The sequence below is a fragment of the Antedon mediterranea genome, chromosome 8 (assembly GCF_964355755.1).
Source record: "Antedon mediterranea chromosome 8, ecAntMedi1.1, whole genome shotgun sequence".
Taxonomy (NCBI): Eukaryota; Metazoa; Echinodermata; class Crinoidea; order Comatulida; family Antedonidae; genus Antedon; species Antedon mediterranea.
The window spans coordinates 3,859,763-3,875,062 of NC_092677.1; the positions used below are offsets into that span (position 1 = coordinate 3,859,763).

Genomic DNA, 15,300 nt, shown 5'->3' on the forward strand with positions numbered 1-15,300 from the left:
ACGCGTGTCATTTTGTTTTAGGATTTGTGATTGGACAATGCCTCTACCAACAAGTTGTCTTTACTAAGCAGCTCTGTCGAGCAATGATGGAATGGCGTGACCAGTATGTTTCAAAAGTGTTATGTGAGAGGAGATGATTTTGGTAGGCCTACGATTTAGCACCATATCTGTGGACAGAACATGAGCAGGAAACACCAAATACCAGCTAAATGGAAACACCAAATACCAGCTAAATGGAAACACCAAATACCAGCTAAATGGAAACACCAAATACCAGCTAAATGGAAACACCAAATACCAGCTAAATGGAAACACCAAATACCAGCTAAATGGAAACACCAAATACCAGCTAAATGAAAACACCAAATACCAGCTAAATGGAAACACCAAATACCAGCTAAATGGAAACACCAAATACCAGCTAAATGGAAACACCAAATACCAGCTAAATGGAAACACCAAATACCAGCTAAATGGAAACACCAAGTACCAGCTAAATGGAAACACCAAATACCAGCTAAATGAAAACACCAAATACCAGCTAAATGGAAACACCAAATACCAGCTAAATGGAAACACCAAATACCAGCTAAATGGAAACACCAAATACCAGCTAAATGGAAACACCAAATACCAGCTAAATGGAAACACCAAATACCAGCTAAATGGAAACACCAAATACCAGCTAAATGGAAACACCAAATACCAGCTAAATGGAAACTACATCCAAAAATGAATGGATACAGGATAAAATGAATGATTGTATAAATTTTTATATCAATGCAAAACTTAGTTTTAAATAATTGTACATACATAGTATACCTATTGTATAATAACATGTTTTTTTAATGGAATGTATGCTAGAAAATGTCAAATCCGTTAAACGATGACGTTATTAACAGATGACGTCACGATTACTTGACCAAGTTTGAAACTTAAAATACTACACCCTTTTTCAGTTATGTATACCCATGGCGGATCCATGGTATACCTATATAGGGCCCGCCTACAGTCTATGAGAGGATGACGTATATTGACGTCGTTAACAGTAACGACGATGTTGCGTAACAGATTTTTTTTTTAAGCCTCTTCGTATACATTTTATATTTTATAAGTTTATATACATTTTTTTTACGTTCGCCAACGGATTGCTGACACGTCGCGCTGGAAAACGGTATACAAAATATCGTTACTAAATCTATTCTTTTTACACACACACAATCTATGACGCGTTTGCATCGGGCTTCGCTACTGTAAGAAAACAACATTATATTACTATTAAACTTAATTTAGTCTCTTCGGCCGCCCATATCTAAAGAATCGTGCATCTTACACACGACTCTCTTCAGCCCATATCTAAAGAATCGTGCATCTTACACACGACTCTCTTTGGCCGCCCATATCTAAAGAATCGTGCATCCACTTACGCATGACTCCTTTTGGCCGCAAGTATCTAAAGCCTGTTTTCCTGTCGACGTTAAGTTACGTTCAGTTGCGTTGAGTTGACATATTCAACGATTTAACAGGAAAAGGGGGTAAAAATTAACGTTGAAAATCGTTAAAATCTTAAATCGTTAAAGTTGAACTCGGTTCAACTTTAACGATTACGATCGTTACGATCGTTAAAACTGACCAATCAAATGGTCCACAAATTACGTCATTGCAGTTTGTGAAAAAATAGGTACGCGCTGACAATTCTTGAATGTTTACAACGCGACGATGTTTTTCACCTTTTTTGTACACTTTTATTAAGGTCTGATATTTAAAAAAAACAAGTGTAAGTTAAATTAAATTATAATATTAAACCAATTAAATTTAATGTTTGTCTTTAGTGTAAGCCTAGATTACGATATCAACGAAAGTATGTCCTAGGCTGGGTTTAAGCATCAAAACCCGTAACTTTTTCAATTTTCACGCGGTCCCGGCTGCGCGTGGCCGGCCTTAGTTTTGCAACACTTCACGTCCGCGTGTCCCAGCAACGCTCGAGAGAACCAAGAAACTATGAACGATCGCGTAAAAATGTGTAAATATTGGCGGTCCGACTCGATCATCGTCATCGCTATTTTATTTTCAACTTTAACGATTTTAAACTCAACGCAACTCAACGTATTTCAACGTCGACAGGAAAACAGGCTTTAAGAATCATGCATCTTCTTACGCACGATTCTCTTCTGCCGCGCTTACCAAAGAATCGTGTATCTTCTTACGCACGATTCTATTCGGCCGCCCATATCTAAAGAGTCGTGCATTTCTTGCGCACGACTCTCTTCGGCCGCCCATATCTAAATAATCGTGCATCTTCTTACGCACGACTCTGGATAGTCTGGCGCATACACTTTGTTTTCTTCTCCGTAAACCCAGAATGACTTGGTCTTTCTCTTCCAGTCGTACTTTGCCTCTACTGAAGGTAACGCAACGAGAACATGGCACTAAAAAAATGAAAGAAAAACGTTACGTTGTTAACGTGCGCATGCGTGTATGTGCCATCTGGTACTTGTTTTGTAAACCATGGAGCTATAATAACAGTAGCCCCATGTTCAGAATATTCGATAGCGTAGAGCCCCTCCTTCGAGACACCCCTGTTATTTCCCGTGTGTATAATAAAAAAAAAAAAACGATAGGCCTGTGATGTTTTGGAAAATATTATATTCAGAATTTGTATTTCGCAAAAAGATCTTGGTGTTTTTATTGATAGTTCCCTTTGTTTTTCTTTTCATATTGATTATCTTGTTGGCAAGTGCAATAGACTGCTTGGGCTGATGTGGCGTAATTGTAAACATTTTGACAGGCAAACCAAAATCCACCTTTATTATTCAATTATCCATCCCATTCTCAACTTCAGTTCTGTTATTTTTAATTCTATTTCGAAAACTCAGTCTACGCGCATTCAGCGTCTGCATAACCGTTTTTTACGCTACATCAGCCACAACCAGAATCCTGACTTTCATTTCCATGTCCGATCTCCTGAGTCTCGTAGAACCTTTTTTGATCTTGTTTTTTTGTATAAATGTATTAATTCTTTATTTGACTGTAATTTAGTTAGTAATTTTTATCTTAGAGTCCCTAGTCGTCGTCTTAGAAGAAATACTACTTTTCATATTCCTTTTAGTAGAGTAAATGTTTTAAAAAATGGTTTTATTAGTAGATTAAGTCAAACTTATAATTCTTTTACTTTAAGAAATCCTGAGTTAGATATCTTTAGTAATGATTTCCGTAAGTTTCGTAACATTGTTAGTAGTTTAGTTTAATGTTTGTTATTGTATATGTTCGTGTTTGTCTATGTTCCCTCCTGTAAGTGGTGAACCATGAGCTCACTGTTGGTTGGGAAATGAATAAATAAATAAAAAAATAAATAAATAAATAAAGAAGAGGAAACCCTTCTTGGGACACCCGGCCCTATTGAAGGGTACACTTTTCCATGAAACTAACGTAGAGCACTATATATCTTACACTGCACTCACGAGCAAGCCCAATTAGGCGACACTTTGTTGGGTCCCGAGGGTGTACCCTTATCAGAGATGCTACTGTGGTGTAAATACTATTAATGTATTACCGTACCTGCTGGACGATACGTTTTGTTGAATCCACCGCATGTTTGGATATCATGTCGTCAGATGCTGTATTTACGTCTCCAATGTGGTAATTTGCAATAGGACTAACCTAAAATCATTGTAAAATACCTGTCATGCATATATACTTATTCGTGTGTGTTATTTGGAAAACTATGCGTACTTATACTTCTTTACTTTGCTGTGCCACAACACACTCTGTCTTACATCTTATTTCTGGTCGCTTTCAAACACAAATTTATTTATTATTATTTTTCATTTACAGTATGAACTACTAATGTTGAGTTATAGGTCCTTTTTTTGGCCAGTATTCTCAAGTATTGGAAAAGAAAATTCTTTCTTACCGTTGTAGCTTCTGTTTCAATAACTTTTATCTTATGCGACTTTTGTAGGTTTTTGTTTGCAACTTTTGTTGGGTTCAGCCAAATCTCATTCTCGATAATATCACTAAAAGAATTACAACATTAGAACATTGTACCTCAATGTCTTTTTTTTTTAAGGAAGAATACGTTATTTATATCTGTTGTCCGAATTTCCCCCCCCCCCCCCGGGTCCGGCGCCGTCAAATCAAATCAAAAGTGAATGCTTTACGCGGCTATACGCCAATAGACATGCGCGTTTCCACGAGAGTTAACGAAACATTGACGTTCGATTTGATTTGCCGGACCGGAACCGTGCTGGAACAGGTGTGAAAGACCCTTTACGCGGATAATTGATAAGTGTATTGTAATCTGGAATAAGTGACTAATTTACAAGATTAGTATTAGATACCATTTTTGTTGTATCTGTTATGTCATGTTCTTACTAGATTACATTGTCATATCAACATTTATTGCATCTTCACAATCATTGATGAAGTTGTTTCTGATTAGATAAATTCTTTTTATTCTGACAGCGCAAACATGTTAATGTGTTTACATTGAGCAAATTGGGTCTAAACTCATGATAGCGATCAACACATGACCAGATCCTTTGGTACGCCATTTTGGTTCTTTCATTCTTTAAGCCTATAATGGTTTAGCCTACATAATGTCGACATTTGTGTATGTTTTAGACGGAGATTTTTGACTTAATATTAATAAAAAGATAAATATGTTGGCACATATGGCGTTTCATACGTATAATACTTGAGCTCGTAAAATACAGGCTTTGGGCAAGTCTAGTTTCGACCGTCCTTTTGAGAAAGGAGAGACATGTTTTTATTTTATTACAAACTTACTTTATAGACATTCGTATACTTACAATTTCGATAAAAGTTTTATGTAGAAATGTAGCTGCTTGTGTCCCTGGCAGACCGAGCATACAATGCAAGCATGTCCCCGACATAGCTGGCAGTTAGGGTGTCCAGTCCCTCCGCATTGTACACATCCTGTCTCTTTCACTTTCCCAGTTCCTTTGCACTTCTTACAAAACGTCTAAAAGTTTATACGAAATTATGAATATTTTTTATTACGATATGAACATTAATTAATGAATAAAAACATTTTATTAATTTAGTGTATTAAAGAGAAAAAAGTATAGGCCTACAATTATGCAATTTTGTTTACCGTTCCACGGCCCTGGCATCGATAACACTTGTTAAACCCTCTCCCAGTACATCCGTGACATGTCTGTAAAAAATCAAAATAAAATAAAATTGTTTTCCTCGACAGAAAATATGGTAAAACATTCACAATTACATCATACATAGAAAAAATTACAATTAAAAACATTCATTAAAACATCATATCATACATAAAATGAGACGAATTTAAATAATATTAATTCGTTTTGGAAACATATTTACTTTGTTGATGTCACGATCACAAAGTTCCATAATTACAGAACATAAACTTGTTTTTTTATTACTTCTCCTGATTACCTCGCGAGTGACACGCGGCAAATATTCGTGTAAGTAGGCCTCGTGTAGGATTAGTTTCAAACAGTTGTAAAATAGTTGTATTGTAATTACCTCTATAGTTGATGTTTTTGGTACATTACACGCTTTGGTATGTTTCTTCCACATGGCATCGGGTTCATTGTTCACATTCCACAACATTGGTGTGAGTGTGTTGTTGTGTCCGTCCACAGTCTGACCTAAAACATCCAATTAGGCTATTATTAATTGAGATTTACTACTATTTTCCCTATAGGTATTTCATGAAGATAATTTTTTTTTTTTTGTGATAGAAAACCAGTCGAGGGAAGTCTTAAGCTCTGTCTACACTATCAAACTAGTTTGACAAAAGTGTGATGTGCCCAAATATGGTAGTGATGTGACATCGTTTCCATTATATTGGCACATCACATTTTTTGACACTTAAAGTATGATAGTGTAGACATATCTTTACAGTTGGTATTCCACGATTTAAAACATGTTGTACTACCCAAACTTGAAAATATTGAGATAGACAATAATAGCAATAAGGAAGCCTACAGTAACAACATGACGTTGTCCTGTCTTTTATTCTCATAATTAATTAGTTACCGTCACATTTTTGTATACCTTTAAATGGTTCGAATACCCTAATGGTTTCCCTGGTTTCTGTAAACGTGCGGAGTTTGTACTAAAAAAAAATAAAAAAATTAATTAATTAAACATAATTAGGTTAGTTATAGAGGTCGTTTGTCATAGAAGTAGATAGATTGAATCAGTTAAAACATTATTTGCCAAGTTATGATTTAATTCCAAATTGAGACGCAACACAACGACGTAGCGCAACTTTAAGCTAGGTTCCCACTATAACTTTGCGTGTTAAGCCACCAATGACAAGCGACAGTTCGAATAATCCATCTCTTGTGATTGGCCAATTCACTTAAGTTGCGTTACGTTCTTGTGTTGCGTCTCTAGAAGGAACCATGTATAAAGGGATTTGACCAATCACAAGCGATATATTTGTTCCACTGTCGCTTGCCATTGGTCAACTTGGTTGCGTTGCATCTACGTTCTAGAGAGAACCAAGCTCCAGATATCTTGACAATTTGTCTTAGCTACGTTTTTATGGTAACTCTTCTTAATATCATTTAAATTATGTTCAATTCCTAAAAATACCTTGTGAATGGGAAGGTTGATAACTTGTTCCACATCAATATCATTTATAACTCTTTTTCCATAACAGCATTGCTGCGATACGTGTAATGTTAGGGCCTCTTTGGCTTCTGTTTTGTTTATGGGATTGGGTAAACTGGAATATAAAGCGAGAGATACAGTTAAAAACCAAAACAAGATAAAATTAAAGCAACACCATGATGTAGACCCATGGTTAACTATCATCAATGAATCTTCCTTTTTTACTAAAAAATTAATGTAGAACTAAAAATGTTTTTTTATGGAATTATTATATATTAACAAGTTTGGAATGAGACGTTCCATTTGATGGATTTATGGATTGAAATCTTGTTGCACGGTACGGTTTTTTTAAATCAGAATTCCTTCATTTTTGAAAGGAGATAAAGAAAATATCATAGGCCCTATAATATTTTAATATTTAAAAATATTTCTATTAACAGAAATGCTATGAAATTAACTATCACAGTATCTATTAAAATTAATATTACTTAATAATAGTAATTTGTTTGATCGTGTGGTCTGTTGTTTTTATAGGCCTATTTTCTCTACTATTTTATTATACTCGACTTGTTCACCTTTGCAACCGGCCTCGCATTGTAGCGTGTGTCTAACCTTTATAGCCAATATAACCTAATCGATTATTTAAGAGAAAGTCCTACAATGTAAATATAATCAAATCTCCACTTTGGCTATTAGTACGTGGAGTTTAGTACACATGTTCACATTGATTACTACAACTAGGTGTCCAAAATCAATTTGCTTTTATAAGCATAGAGCAGAGATGCGTTATTATGCTTGTTTAGTATGTATTACAAATCGAATTACTCGTTGATGAATTTATCACGGATTTTAAGCTCAGTCTTGTCATCAATTTGTGGAATTAAATGCATGTGGAAATTCTAATCAAACATTTTTTACCGAAATATTAAACATTACTGCTCGTTGTTAATTTTCCATTTTCTCGTAAATAGCAAGTTGTTCGAAATAAAACTTAGACCTAGTGTTTTAAAGAAAATATTTAAAATGTAATATTATCGCTTACCTTTGAAACTGTTGGGAGATATTCTTTTGTACGGCCTGATTGGGCTTAGGATGAGGTTTTCCTATACAAGTTAAATTAGTTAATATGATATAAAGTTGTGTCATGATACGAGATTTATGGAGATCATAACGTATGTCCATTTAGGTTACGGCAATGTTAAAAAGTACCGTATTACATTCATAGTCAACCATTTCGTTTTAATGTATATTGTGATTCTGTAAAATGAAAACTGTACTTAATTTTGTGATATATAATTAGGCTTAATCTAACCAAGGCAATCTAACAACATGATGTTGAGCTCCGGAGATCAAAGGGTTTATCTGTGGCTGCGACACGACCGTTAACAGATACCGCGGAGAATAATGTACATTGTATAGTACTGTTGGGTATTTGTCGCAGCCAGACATAAGATCAAAGGACTGTTACGAGTTCCTACCTTGGCAATGTCAGCTCAGTGTCTTGTTGTTAGATTATTAGGTATTTCTTACCTTGGCGAACTGTGGTTGTTTCATAACCTGGTATAGCTTGTAGCGCCTGCGTCATCTTGTACTGGGGCTCCTTGGCGTTCGGGTTGTCAACAACGTCTTGGTCTGGAGAGTCCGGCCACGAATACGCTGCATTCTTGGCATCTCCATCGGGAAGAGACCAAGCTAAGGGAAACCAGGATTATTCAAAATATGAAAGTAGTAGGCCTACGGTTCTTTCTTGTTAACATTTTGCATAGAATTAACATACCGTTCCGGTAGTTTAACTATTATAAGCTCTGTCTACACTATCAAACTCTATGTGACCAAAAAAAGTGATGTGCCCATAATGGACATGGTGATGCCATGTCACTACCATATCTGGGCATATCACTACCATATTTAGGCACATCATAAGTTTTATTGTCAAACTAGTTTGACTCCTTATCAACGATAGTAGTACCTCTTGGCATAATTAATATACAGTATGCTTGTTTTGTTGTTTGTTTTTTCATGATTGCATAAGTCCACATCGTACAGTACAATAACAAAATAACTTGCATGTTTTAACTAGACACACTGCAGGTTTAGAGCATGTGCTGTAATTGTTTATTTAAATAAGAATCTACCGCTGTTTTTATTACTGAACTTTAAGTGCAATTAGTCTATCTTAATCCAACATGACGTGTTCACACGACATCATGATAGCGTTATAGACTTACCTACAGTTGCAGTGTTTGGTGATTTGTATGTTGTTATTGTGTCGTGTGACACGCCAGGATATACTCCTGCTGTAGTATTACTATTAGCTCTTGTTTCAACATCGGGCATGGGTGTGTACTTTGGTGTGGCTAAAAATAGAAAACAAAACATTAGTGAGAAATCAAGAAATCGATTCAGTTAGGAGCCATTTTTTGTATCGATTTGAAACTAGAAATACAATCTATTTAGATTATAACTATGTTTGTTTTTTCTTCTTTCTGGTTGCTCTCTCCCTTCCCCGGCCTCCCATCCCGTCTCCCACCCCCCCCCCCCCCTCCCCCCTCTCTCTCTCTCTTCTTCACTTTAAAACCAATGTTTAAGATACGATTCATTGGCCAATCACAAAAGGAAACGGCTTCCAAAATTTGAAAATTAAACAATACTGCATTTAACTTCATTCTTTAAAAAAAAAAAGTATGATAGCAACAAGATACAGCACCGTGCTTGATGTATTAGATCTAATGTTTTATGTCGTACATTTTCGAAATGTTCTGATTCTGTTAAAATATATTTGTTCCAAGTCTTACTGTATGCGTTTCTATTGTAGTCTTTGGTTCAATTATACTAAGCGAACATTTCATTCTTTAAAAGTTTGTTACAATAATTATTTGCGTATGTTGCTGGATTTGAGTAAATTATGTAGTGCTTCTGAAATGTTTGTTAATTTTGATGTTTCTAGTTTGGTGAATTTATGTGTAAGTCTAGTTATAGTGTTTTGTTACGTATTACTTTATCTAATAATTTGATTGTGAAAACTGTGTGTGATACACTGCTTTTTAATTCCCAAATTTTTTTACATTATTTTTTTTTTCTATTATATATTTTTGATATTCCATGTTATTTTTCCATGAATTTGCGAAATAAAAGTTTACATAGTGTCTACCAACAAATAGTATCATTTTCATCATCCTGAACCAATTTAATTTAAAACGCCTACGAGCAAGTTATATAGGTAGATTTAGTAGGCCTACTAGTCTATATACTTACGTGCTTGGCCCACTACGTATCCCGCTGTATCACCCATCGTAACGTCGCTTCTCTTTGCACATAGACCTATAACGTATTATTTTGATTATTATATTTTACTTTTAAATGTCAACCCTTCCACGATATCAAATAATACCTAAACATTTATTCAGCACAGAACGAGGATATTAGACATAATATGTTCGAAGTCCATCTTGTATTATCCCCCAAACGTCACCGTCTTATCACTTATCGTGAACGATTGTACTTATATCAATTTATAGTACTGTGATTGGCTAAATTTCATATGATAGTCGCCCCCTGATAGAATATTTTCGTTTCTTAGATACCACGTGTGGATGTATTTTTGTTATGTTTATCATTACCATAGGAACGGTAAATATGTACTTTAGTTCATAAGTGACACGTTCTATTGACAGATATACCCCCTATTGGCAGGTTTTGGAGAATGCTACCAGGCAGCATACGTCACTGGTTTATTCTAGGGCCTATATCATTTTACCGAGACACCCCGGAAACGATTTCAATTTTTCTTATTCAATTTTTTTTTTTAATGTTATGTCATGTACACAGTTGTAGGCCTCATGTTTTAGGCCGACACAATTTGATTTTTTAATTTCATTGAGATAAGAAGGCGGCCCATTTTACAAATATGATAAATAACAATCTACTATAGCGATAGTACACTTTTGTTTTCCATGAATAGCATGACTTCATTATGTGTACTAATGCCAGATCAATTTACATACACAGTTCTGTACCTTGGGAATTATAACATAACGCACAATAGTATTTGCAATTGCTATGGTATAGGTTCTTTAGAAATCCCAATCTTCCTTACAAAGGGACTTATTATATTTGTTGATATTTTTCTTTAGGCCTTCTGATATGTTCGATATTAGTTCATTAATGTTACCATGATGTGACAGTCACCGTACTTTTCAATTATAATGCAAAAAAACAACAAAAAACTCGGTACATTTTTAGTTATGAGTTTAATATTTCTTCTATCTGTTAACATACCATATACTTCCTAATATATCTTTAACACACGAATACCTGCATTGGTTTAAATATGAAATTATATTAACAACGACATTACCAAATTAAATTCAAGTAAGAATGAAAACAAACCAGGATATTTAATACACAAATGACAATGAATAATTATTAATTTAGTATATACAGGTCTAAAAATGGAACATGCTTTTATAGTCTTCATATTATAGATCTGACTCGTAATGTAGTTCTCAGGCGTAACGTATCGTCACGTTATATGTAGGTAGGCCTACTTCAGAGAGAAGGCCTATCACCAGTATCGTAGTTCCCTTTTAATGCGCATGCGCATCATTGTTTCATCTGTTCCAGTAGTAGAGAATCTAAAGAGATAATTTGATTAAACGAACAAAATTTATTTAAAAAAATAATAGATAAATGTTCAATACAGGAGTTCCCAATATTAACCAATCACAAGCGACAGTTCGGATGATCCAACGCGTCGTGATTGGTCAACTCCCTTGCGCTGCGCTGACGTACTAGTGTGAACCAAACTGTAACCACCGCCCCTATTATCCTCCAAAATAACTTACCTAGAACAGCATATGCGTCTTTAAATCCAGAACGTATCTTCTTCTTTATAATACTTTTTATTACTTTGTTTACTTTATGGAACTTTATTTCAGCGTGCACACTAAAAGATAAAATTAATAAGTTTATAGAAAATAATTACAGAGGGCGTGCTCTTTAGCAATTCGGCCCTGTTAAAGATACAGATAACTCGAGATTTTAATAAGATTTTGCAACGTCACCAACACATCGATTTTCCTGAAAATCAATATATCTGTTAGTATAATACATATGTTAAACAAATTCAGGAGGGTAACTTGAAATAGTTGATGCTATCTTATAATACAAACATACAAAGCAAGTACTAATATTTGGCCAAATAAGAAAGATAAATACCTTATGTTACATTTACTATTGTTTACGTCGGTTATTGTCCATCTTTCCAATATATGAAAATTATCTGCGTACAGTACTCCCTTATTACGAACTTCATTTTCAACAATGTTGCAGTTGCTGCTATCCTTTCTAGGGTCACGTGTCTAAAATAACCGAAATAGTACAAATGTTAACATTCATTTAAGTAAAGTAGCCGGAGTGGTGTTTAGCCTGTGAAAATTAGACAAGCGGTTTTCTAAACTTTTCTACTGCTGGTAGTGGATTTTTATAACTTCAATTACTCTGTGAGCGCCCTTCCTGCTCCTTTACTAATAATAAATATCCACACGTACGCGCGCGCACTAATTCGTTTACCTGTAGTTCTGTAACATGGGAAGCCTTCTTTTCTTTCTTTTTGATATGATAACGATAGCTAACAATTCTCTTTTCTTTTCCGTCCTCAGTTTTCCATTTTTCAACAGATATATCTATAAATTATTATTAATATTAATTTATAAGCAAAAAATTCTGAGTATTGTTCATTGCTATCATTCTCAACTTATTTGTGTACATCAACTCCACCATCGTCTTCTTCATTATCATCATCATCCTCTTCGTCACCTCCTCCTTAAACTCTCCCTAGACAATCAAACTTTATTTGACATAGAAATGTGATGTGCCCATAGATGGACACGATGACGTCATATCACTACTATATTTGGGCACATCACATTTTGTTTGTAGTGTTGATAGAGCTTTAATCTTTTTTATTATTGTCATTATCATCATCCTCTTCGTCACCTCCTTCTTAAGCGCTCTCTCTCTAGACAATCAAACTTTATTTGACACAAAAATGTGATGTGCCTATAGATGGACACGATGACGTCCTATCACTACCATATTTGGGCACATCACATTTTGTTTGTAGTGTAGATAGAGCTTTAATCATTTTTCTTATTGTCATTATCATCATCATCCTCTTCGTCACCTTATTCTCCATCTTTTTTAAAAGTATTATTCTCTGTATTTTTATCCTCGTCTTCTCATCAATTTCCAAAGTTGTCATATGAACACACTTTTCTTTTAATTTTACTTTTGTAATTTTAACCTTCCTTGGTTATAGGCCTACGTCATTGTCATACGTCATTGTCGTTCACTTTACGTCATTTTTGTCCACCTTATGTCCGTTTCTGTATATGTAATGCTTGATCGTTGTTGTATTCCAACTATTAGCAGACTTTCTGCTAATCTGCAAAGGCAGGCTTTATTTACCTGATGATTTTCGCCCTTTTACATAATCCAGATAGAATGCTGAATCATCTCCGAAAATCAATTGATAAAGAGTATCACGTGACATGTCATAATTCTTGTTAAGGTATTCTTTGAATCCAACTTCATCTAAAAATCAAATGTTTTAAATTAGTATTATGGAAAATGTCAATATCCCAGCAGATATCGTTTGGGATATCCTAGTCAAAATGTTTACGTTAATTGTCTAACAGTTCTTTTAAAAACTAGTATATATTTGAATCTTTGATATCATGTTTTCTTCTTTTAATGAAAGGTTTATAACTCTCATTTCTAGCTTATAATCTTGATCTTCTAAATGTTCTTGCATTATATTGTAATATAGGTATTGTTTTCGACCAAATAAATTAATCAATTTCCTATTCACGGAAAAAAAGTAGGGAGTTCCCAATCGCTTTGATCGATTTCATCCGATTGGCAGATTTTGTTGTTATGTCGGCCTATGTTGTATGGACCTTGTACCATTTATGTCCACACTCTTGATATACTTTCTTGTCATTGACATACATTACTTCGTGTTGGTATAGATAACATGTTTTTTATTTTCTGGTCGATTAGTTAGTCGAGTGTTTACTCATTGTAGAGTAGGCCTAGGCCCTATACTGTATTTTCGACGTTCCTTCGGAATGTTGAAGCCGCATTTTAATGCACACTTTAGTGTGGGTGCCTCCTTTACCATTATAATAAACTTAGTCATATGCTAATAAGCAAACGTTACACCTGTATACGAAATTTAATTTGAATGACACCTTAAGAAAGTAGTTCCAGGCCTATATAAGTGCTATTCCTAGTTTGTAACCGATGGACTGTAGAGCCTTTCGACCAACAAGCTACAAATACAAATATGCCTAAAGCTACAAATGGTTACAATTCAAATACCTGGTTCAGGGGCCGCTTCGCTGCCGTCTTCTATATCAACTGCTTCGTCGAAATCTATATCTTCAAAGTCACTCATAATGCCTTCCAAGTCTCGCCCTACTACTGTATTCGATTCAGGACCGGCTTAGTAGTAGGCTTACTATCGTATCGTCTGGAATAAAACACGTCACAACTCCTATCGCCAAGTATGTATACTTTATGCTTTCAGAAAATTTTGTACTGATACTGTTATCTGTGATTACTACACGGGGGAAATCAATGTGTGTTATATATACCTGTTGGTATTCTAGTATAATCGTACTAAAATCGATAGGCACGTCTAACCCGGATTGCTGTCAATGATTAACGTATAGATTGTGACTTCACACTCACCTGTTTAGGAACCGAATAGGCATATTATACATTGTAAGACCATTTATCCATGGTAATATTAAGTTTAAATCGAATTCAATGAAATACTGTAATAGTTGTTGTAATAAGGATTCACTTTGATTTTAATGAATGGACGAGTGAAGTCGACTATAAGCTGTCAAACGCAGACGGTTTTATGCTTTTGTATTGTCCGGTATTGAAAAGAAATTAGCTTTTGAGATTTTAGAGATTAGGCCTACTATGTTATTAACCCTTTATATAACTGGATTTTAAATGTCACCAGGACTGTTTCATATGGCAATGTACTGCAACAGTTTGTAGGCCTACTGGAGGGCCGGAGTGGGTAGTTAGGCCTACTGGTGCGAACAAAATAAAAAGTAATTGGCCTACTTTTTTTATATTTATCTAGAAAAGTATCATCTCAATTCTACAGTAGGACAATTTCAGATTGTATGTAGGGCCATAGGCAAACCAGACGCACACACTATGGTACGATCTATCGATTAAGCGAGGTCCAATGAGAACATGTTCAAAATCCAATTCCCCACTAGGTCAAAATATTTAAAAAAAAATCAACTTCATTTTATTGTTAAAAAGATTATGTATTAACTTTCCGACAGCTGTCGAAAGTTGTATTCCAGAGCGGTAAGAATGTTTGGTATTTGTCATTCGATGGATGGAGATCATAGCCCTGTCATATTGCCTAGTCAAAACTCCGGAGTGGCACCGGCGATTTGTGTGCGTTGTGTGTAAACACCGGCGATTTGTGTGCGTTGTGTGTAAACACCGGCGATTTGTGTGCGTTGTGTGTAAACTCCGGAGTCAACACCGGCTATATGTTTGTGGTGTGTGTACTCCGGAGTCAACACCGGTGATCTGTGCCAAACTGTGTTGTAGGTGTGTATTACTTCAACACTGGCGATCTGT

General features: G+C 35.0%; 2 protein-coding genes across 2 annotated transcripts; both read right to left on the reverse strand.

The window, feature by feature from the left end:
* Nucleotides 1-1,446: 1,446 nt before the first annotated feature.
* Nucleotides 1,447-10,259, reverse strand: LOC140056353 (protein SSUH2 homolog). Its single transcript, XM_072101700.1, has 12 exons — nucleotides 9,874-10,259; nucleotides 8,847-8,975; nucleotides 8,149-8,310; nucleotides 7,661-7,721; nucleotides 6,601-6,733; nucleotides 6,055-6,115; nucleotides 5,521-5,645; nucleotides 5,117-5,179; nucleotides 4,812-4,984; nucleotides 3,914-4,016; nucleotides 3,559-3,660; nucleotides 1,447-2,429 (listed from the first exon to the last, which is right to left on the reverse strand). Exons 1-12 carry the CDS (start codon nucleotides 9,908-9,910, stop codon nucleotides 2,283-2,285), a joined length of 1,296 nt encoding a protein of 431 aa, XP_071957801.1. The 5' UTR covers nucleotides 9,911-10,259; the 3' UTR covers nucleotides 1,447-2,282.
* Nucleotides 10,260-10,919: 660 nt separating this feature from the next.
* On the reverse strand, nucleotides 10,920-14,271 carry LOC140057275 (protein Aster-B-like). The gene is made up of 6 exons (XM_072102858.1): nucleotides 14,002-14,271; nucleotides 13,087-13,212; nucleotides 12,190-12,302; nucleotides 11,836-11,978; nucleotides 11,463-11,563; nucleotides 10,920-11,252 (listed from the first exon to the last, which is right to left on the reverse strand). The coding sequence occupies exons 1-6, from the start codon at nucleotides 14,075-14,077 to the stop codon at nucleotides 11,221-11,223; spliced, it is 591 nt and encodes a 196-aa protein (XP_071958959.1). The 5' UTR covers nucleotides 14,078-14,271; the 3' UTR covers nucleotides 10,920-11,220.
* Between the last annotated feature and the right edge of the window lie 1,029 nt (nucleotides 14,272-15,300).

Excerpts from the sequence above, each read along its gene's own strand:
- LOC140056353 (XM_072101700.1), bottom strand. The coding sequence starts at position 9,910 with ATGGGTGATACAGCGGGATACGTAGTGGGCCAAGCAC. Across the intron at positions 6,734-7,660 it reads ATCTCCCAACAGTTTCAAAG|TTTACCCAATCCCATAAACA; the intron begins GTAAGCGATAAT and ends TTTATATTCCAG. Across the intron at positions 4,017-4,811 it reads ATAAAACTTTTATCGAAATT|TGATATTATCGAGAATGAGA; the intron begins GTAAGTATACGA and ends TAATTCTTTTAG.
- LOC140057275 (XM_072102858.1), bottom strand. The coding sequence starts at position 14,077 with ATGAGTGACTTTGAAGATATAGATTTCGACGAAGCAGTTGATATAGAA. Across the intron at positions 13,213-14,001 it reads CGAAGCGGCCCCTGAACCAG|ATGAAGTTGGATTCAAAGAA; the intron begins GTATTTGAATTG and ends TTTGATTTTTAG. Across the intron at positions 11,979-12,189 it reads CCCATGTTACAGAACTACAG|ACACGTGACCCTAGAAAGGA; the intron begins GTAAACGAATTA and ends CGGTTATTTTAG.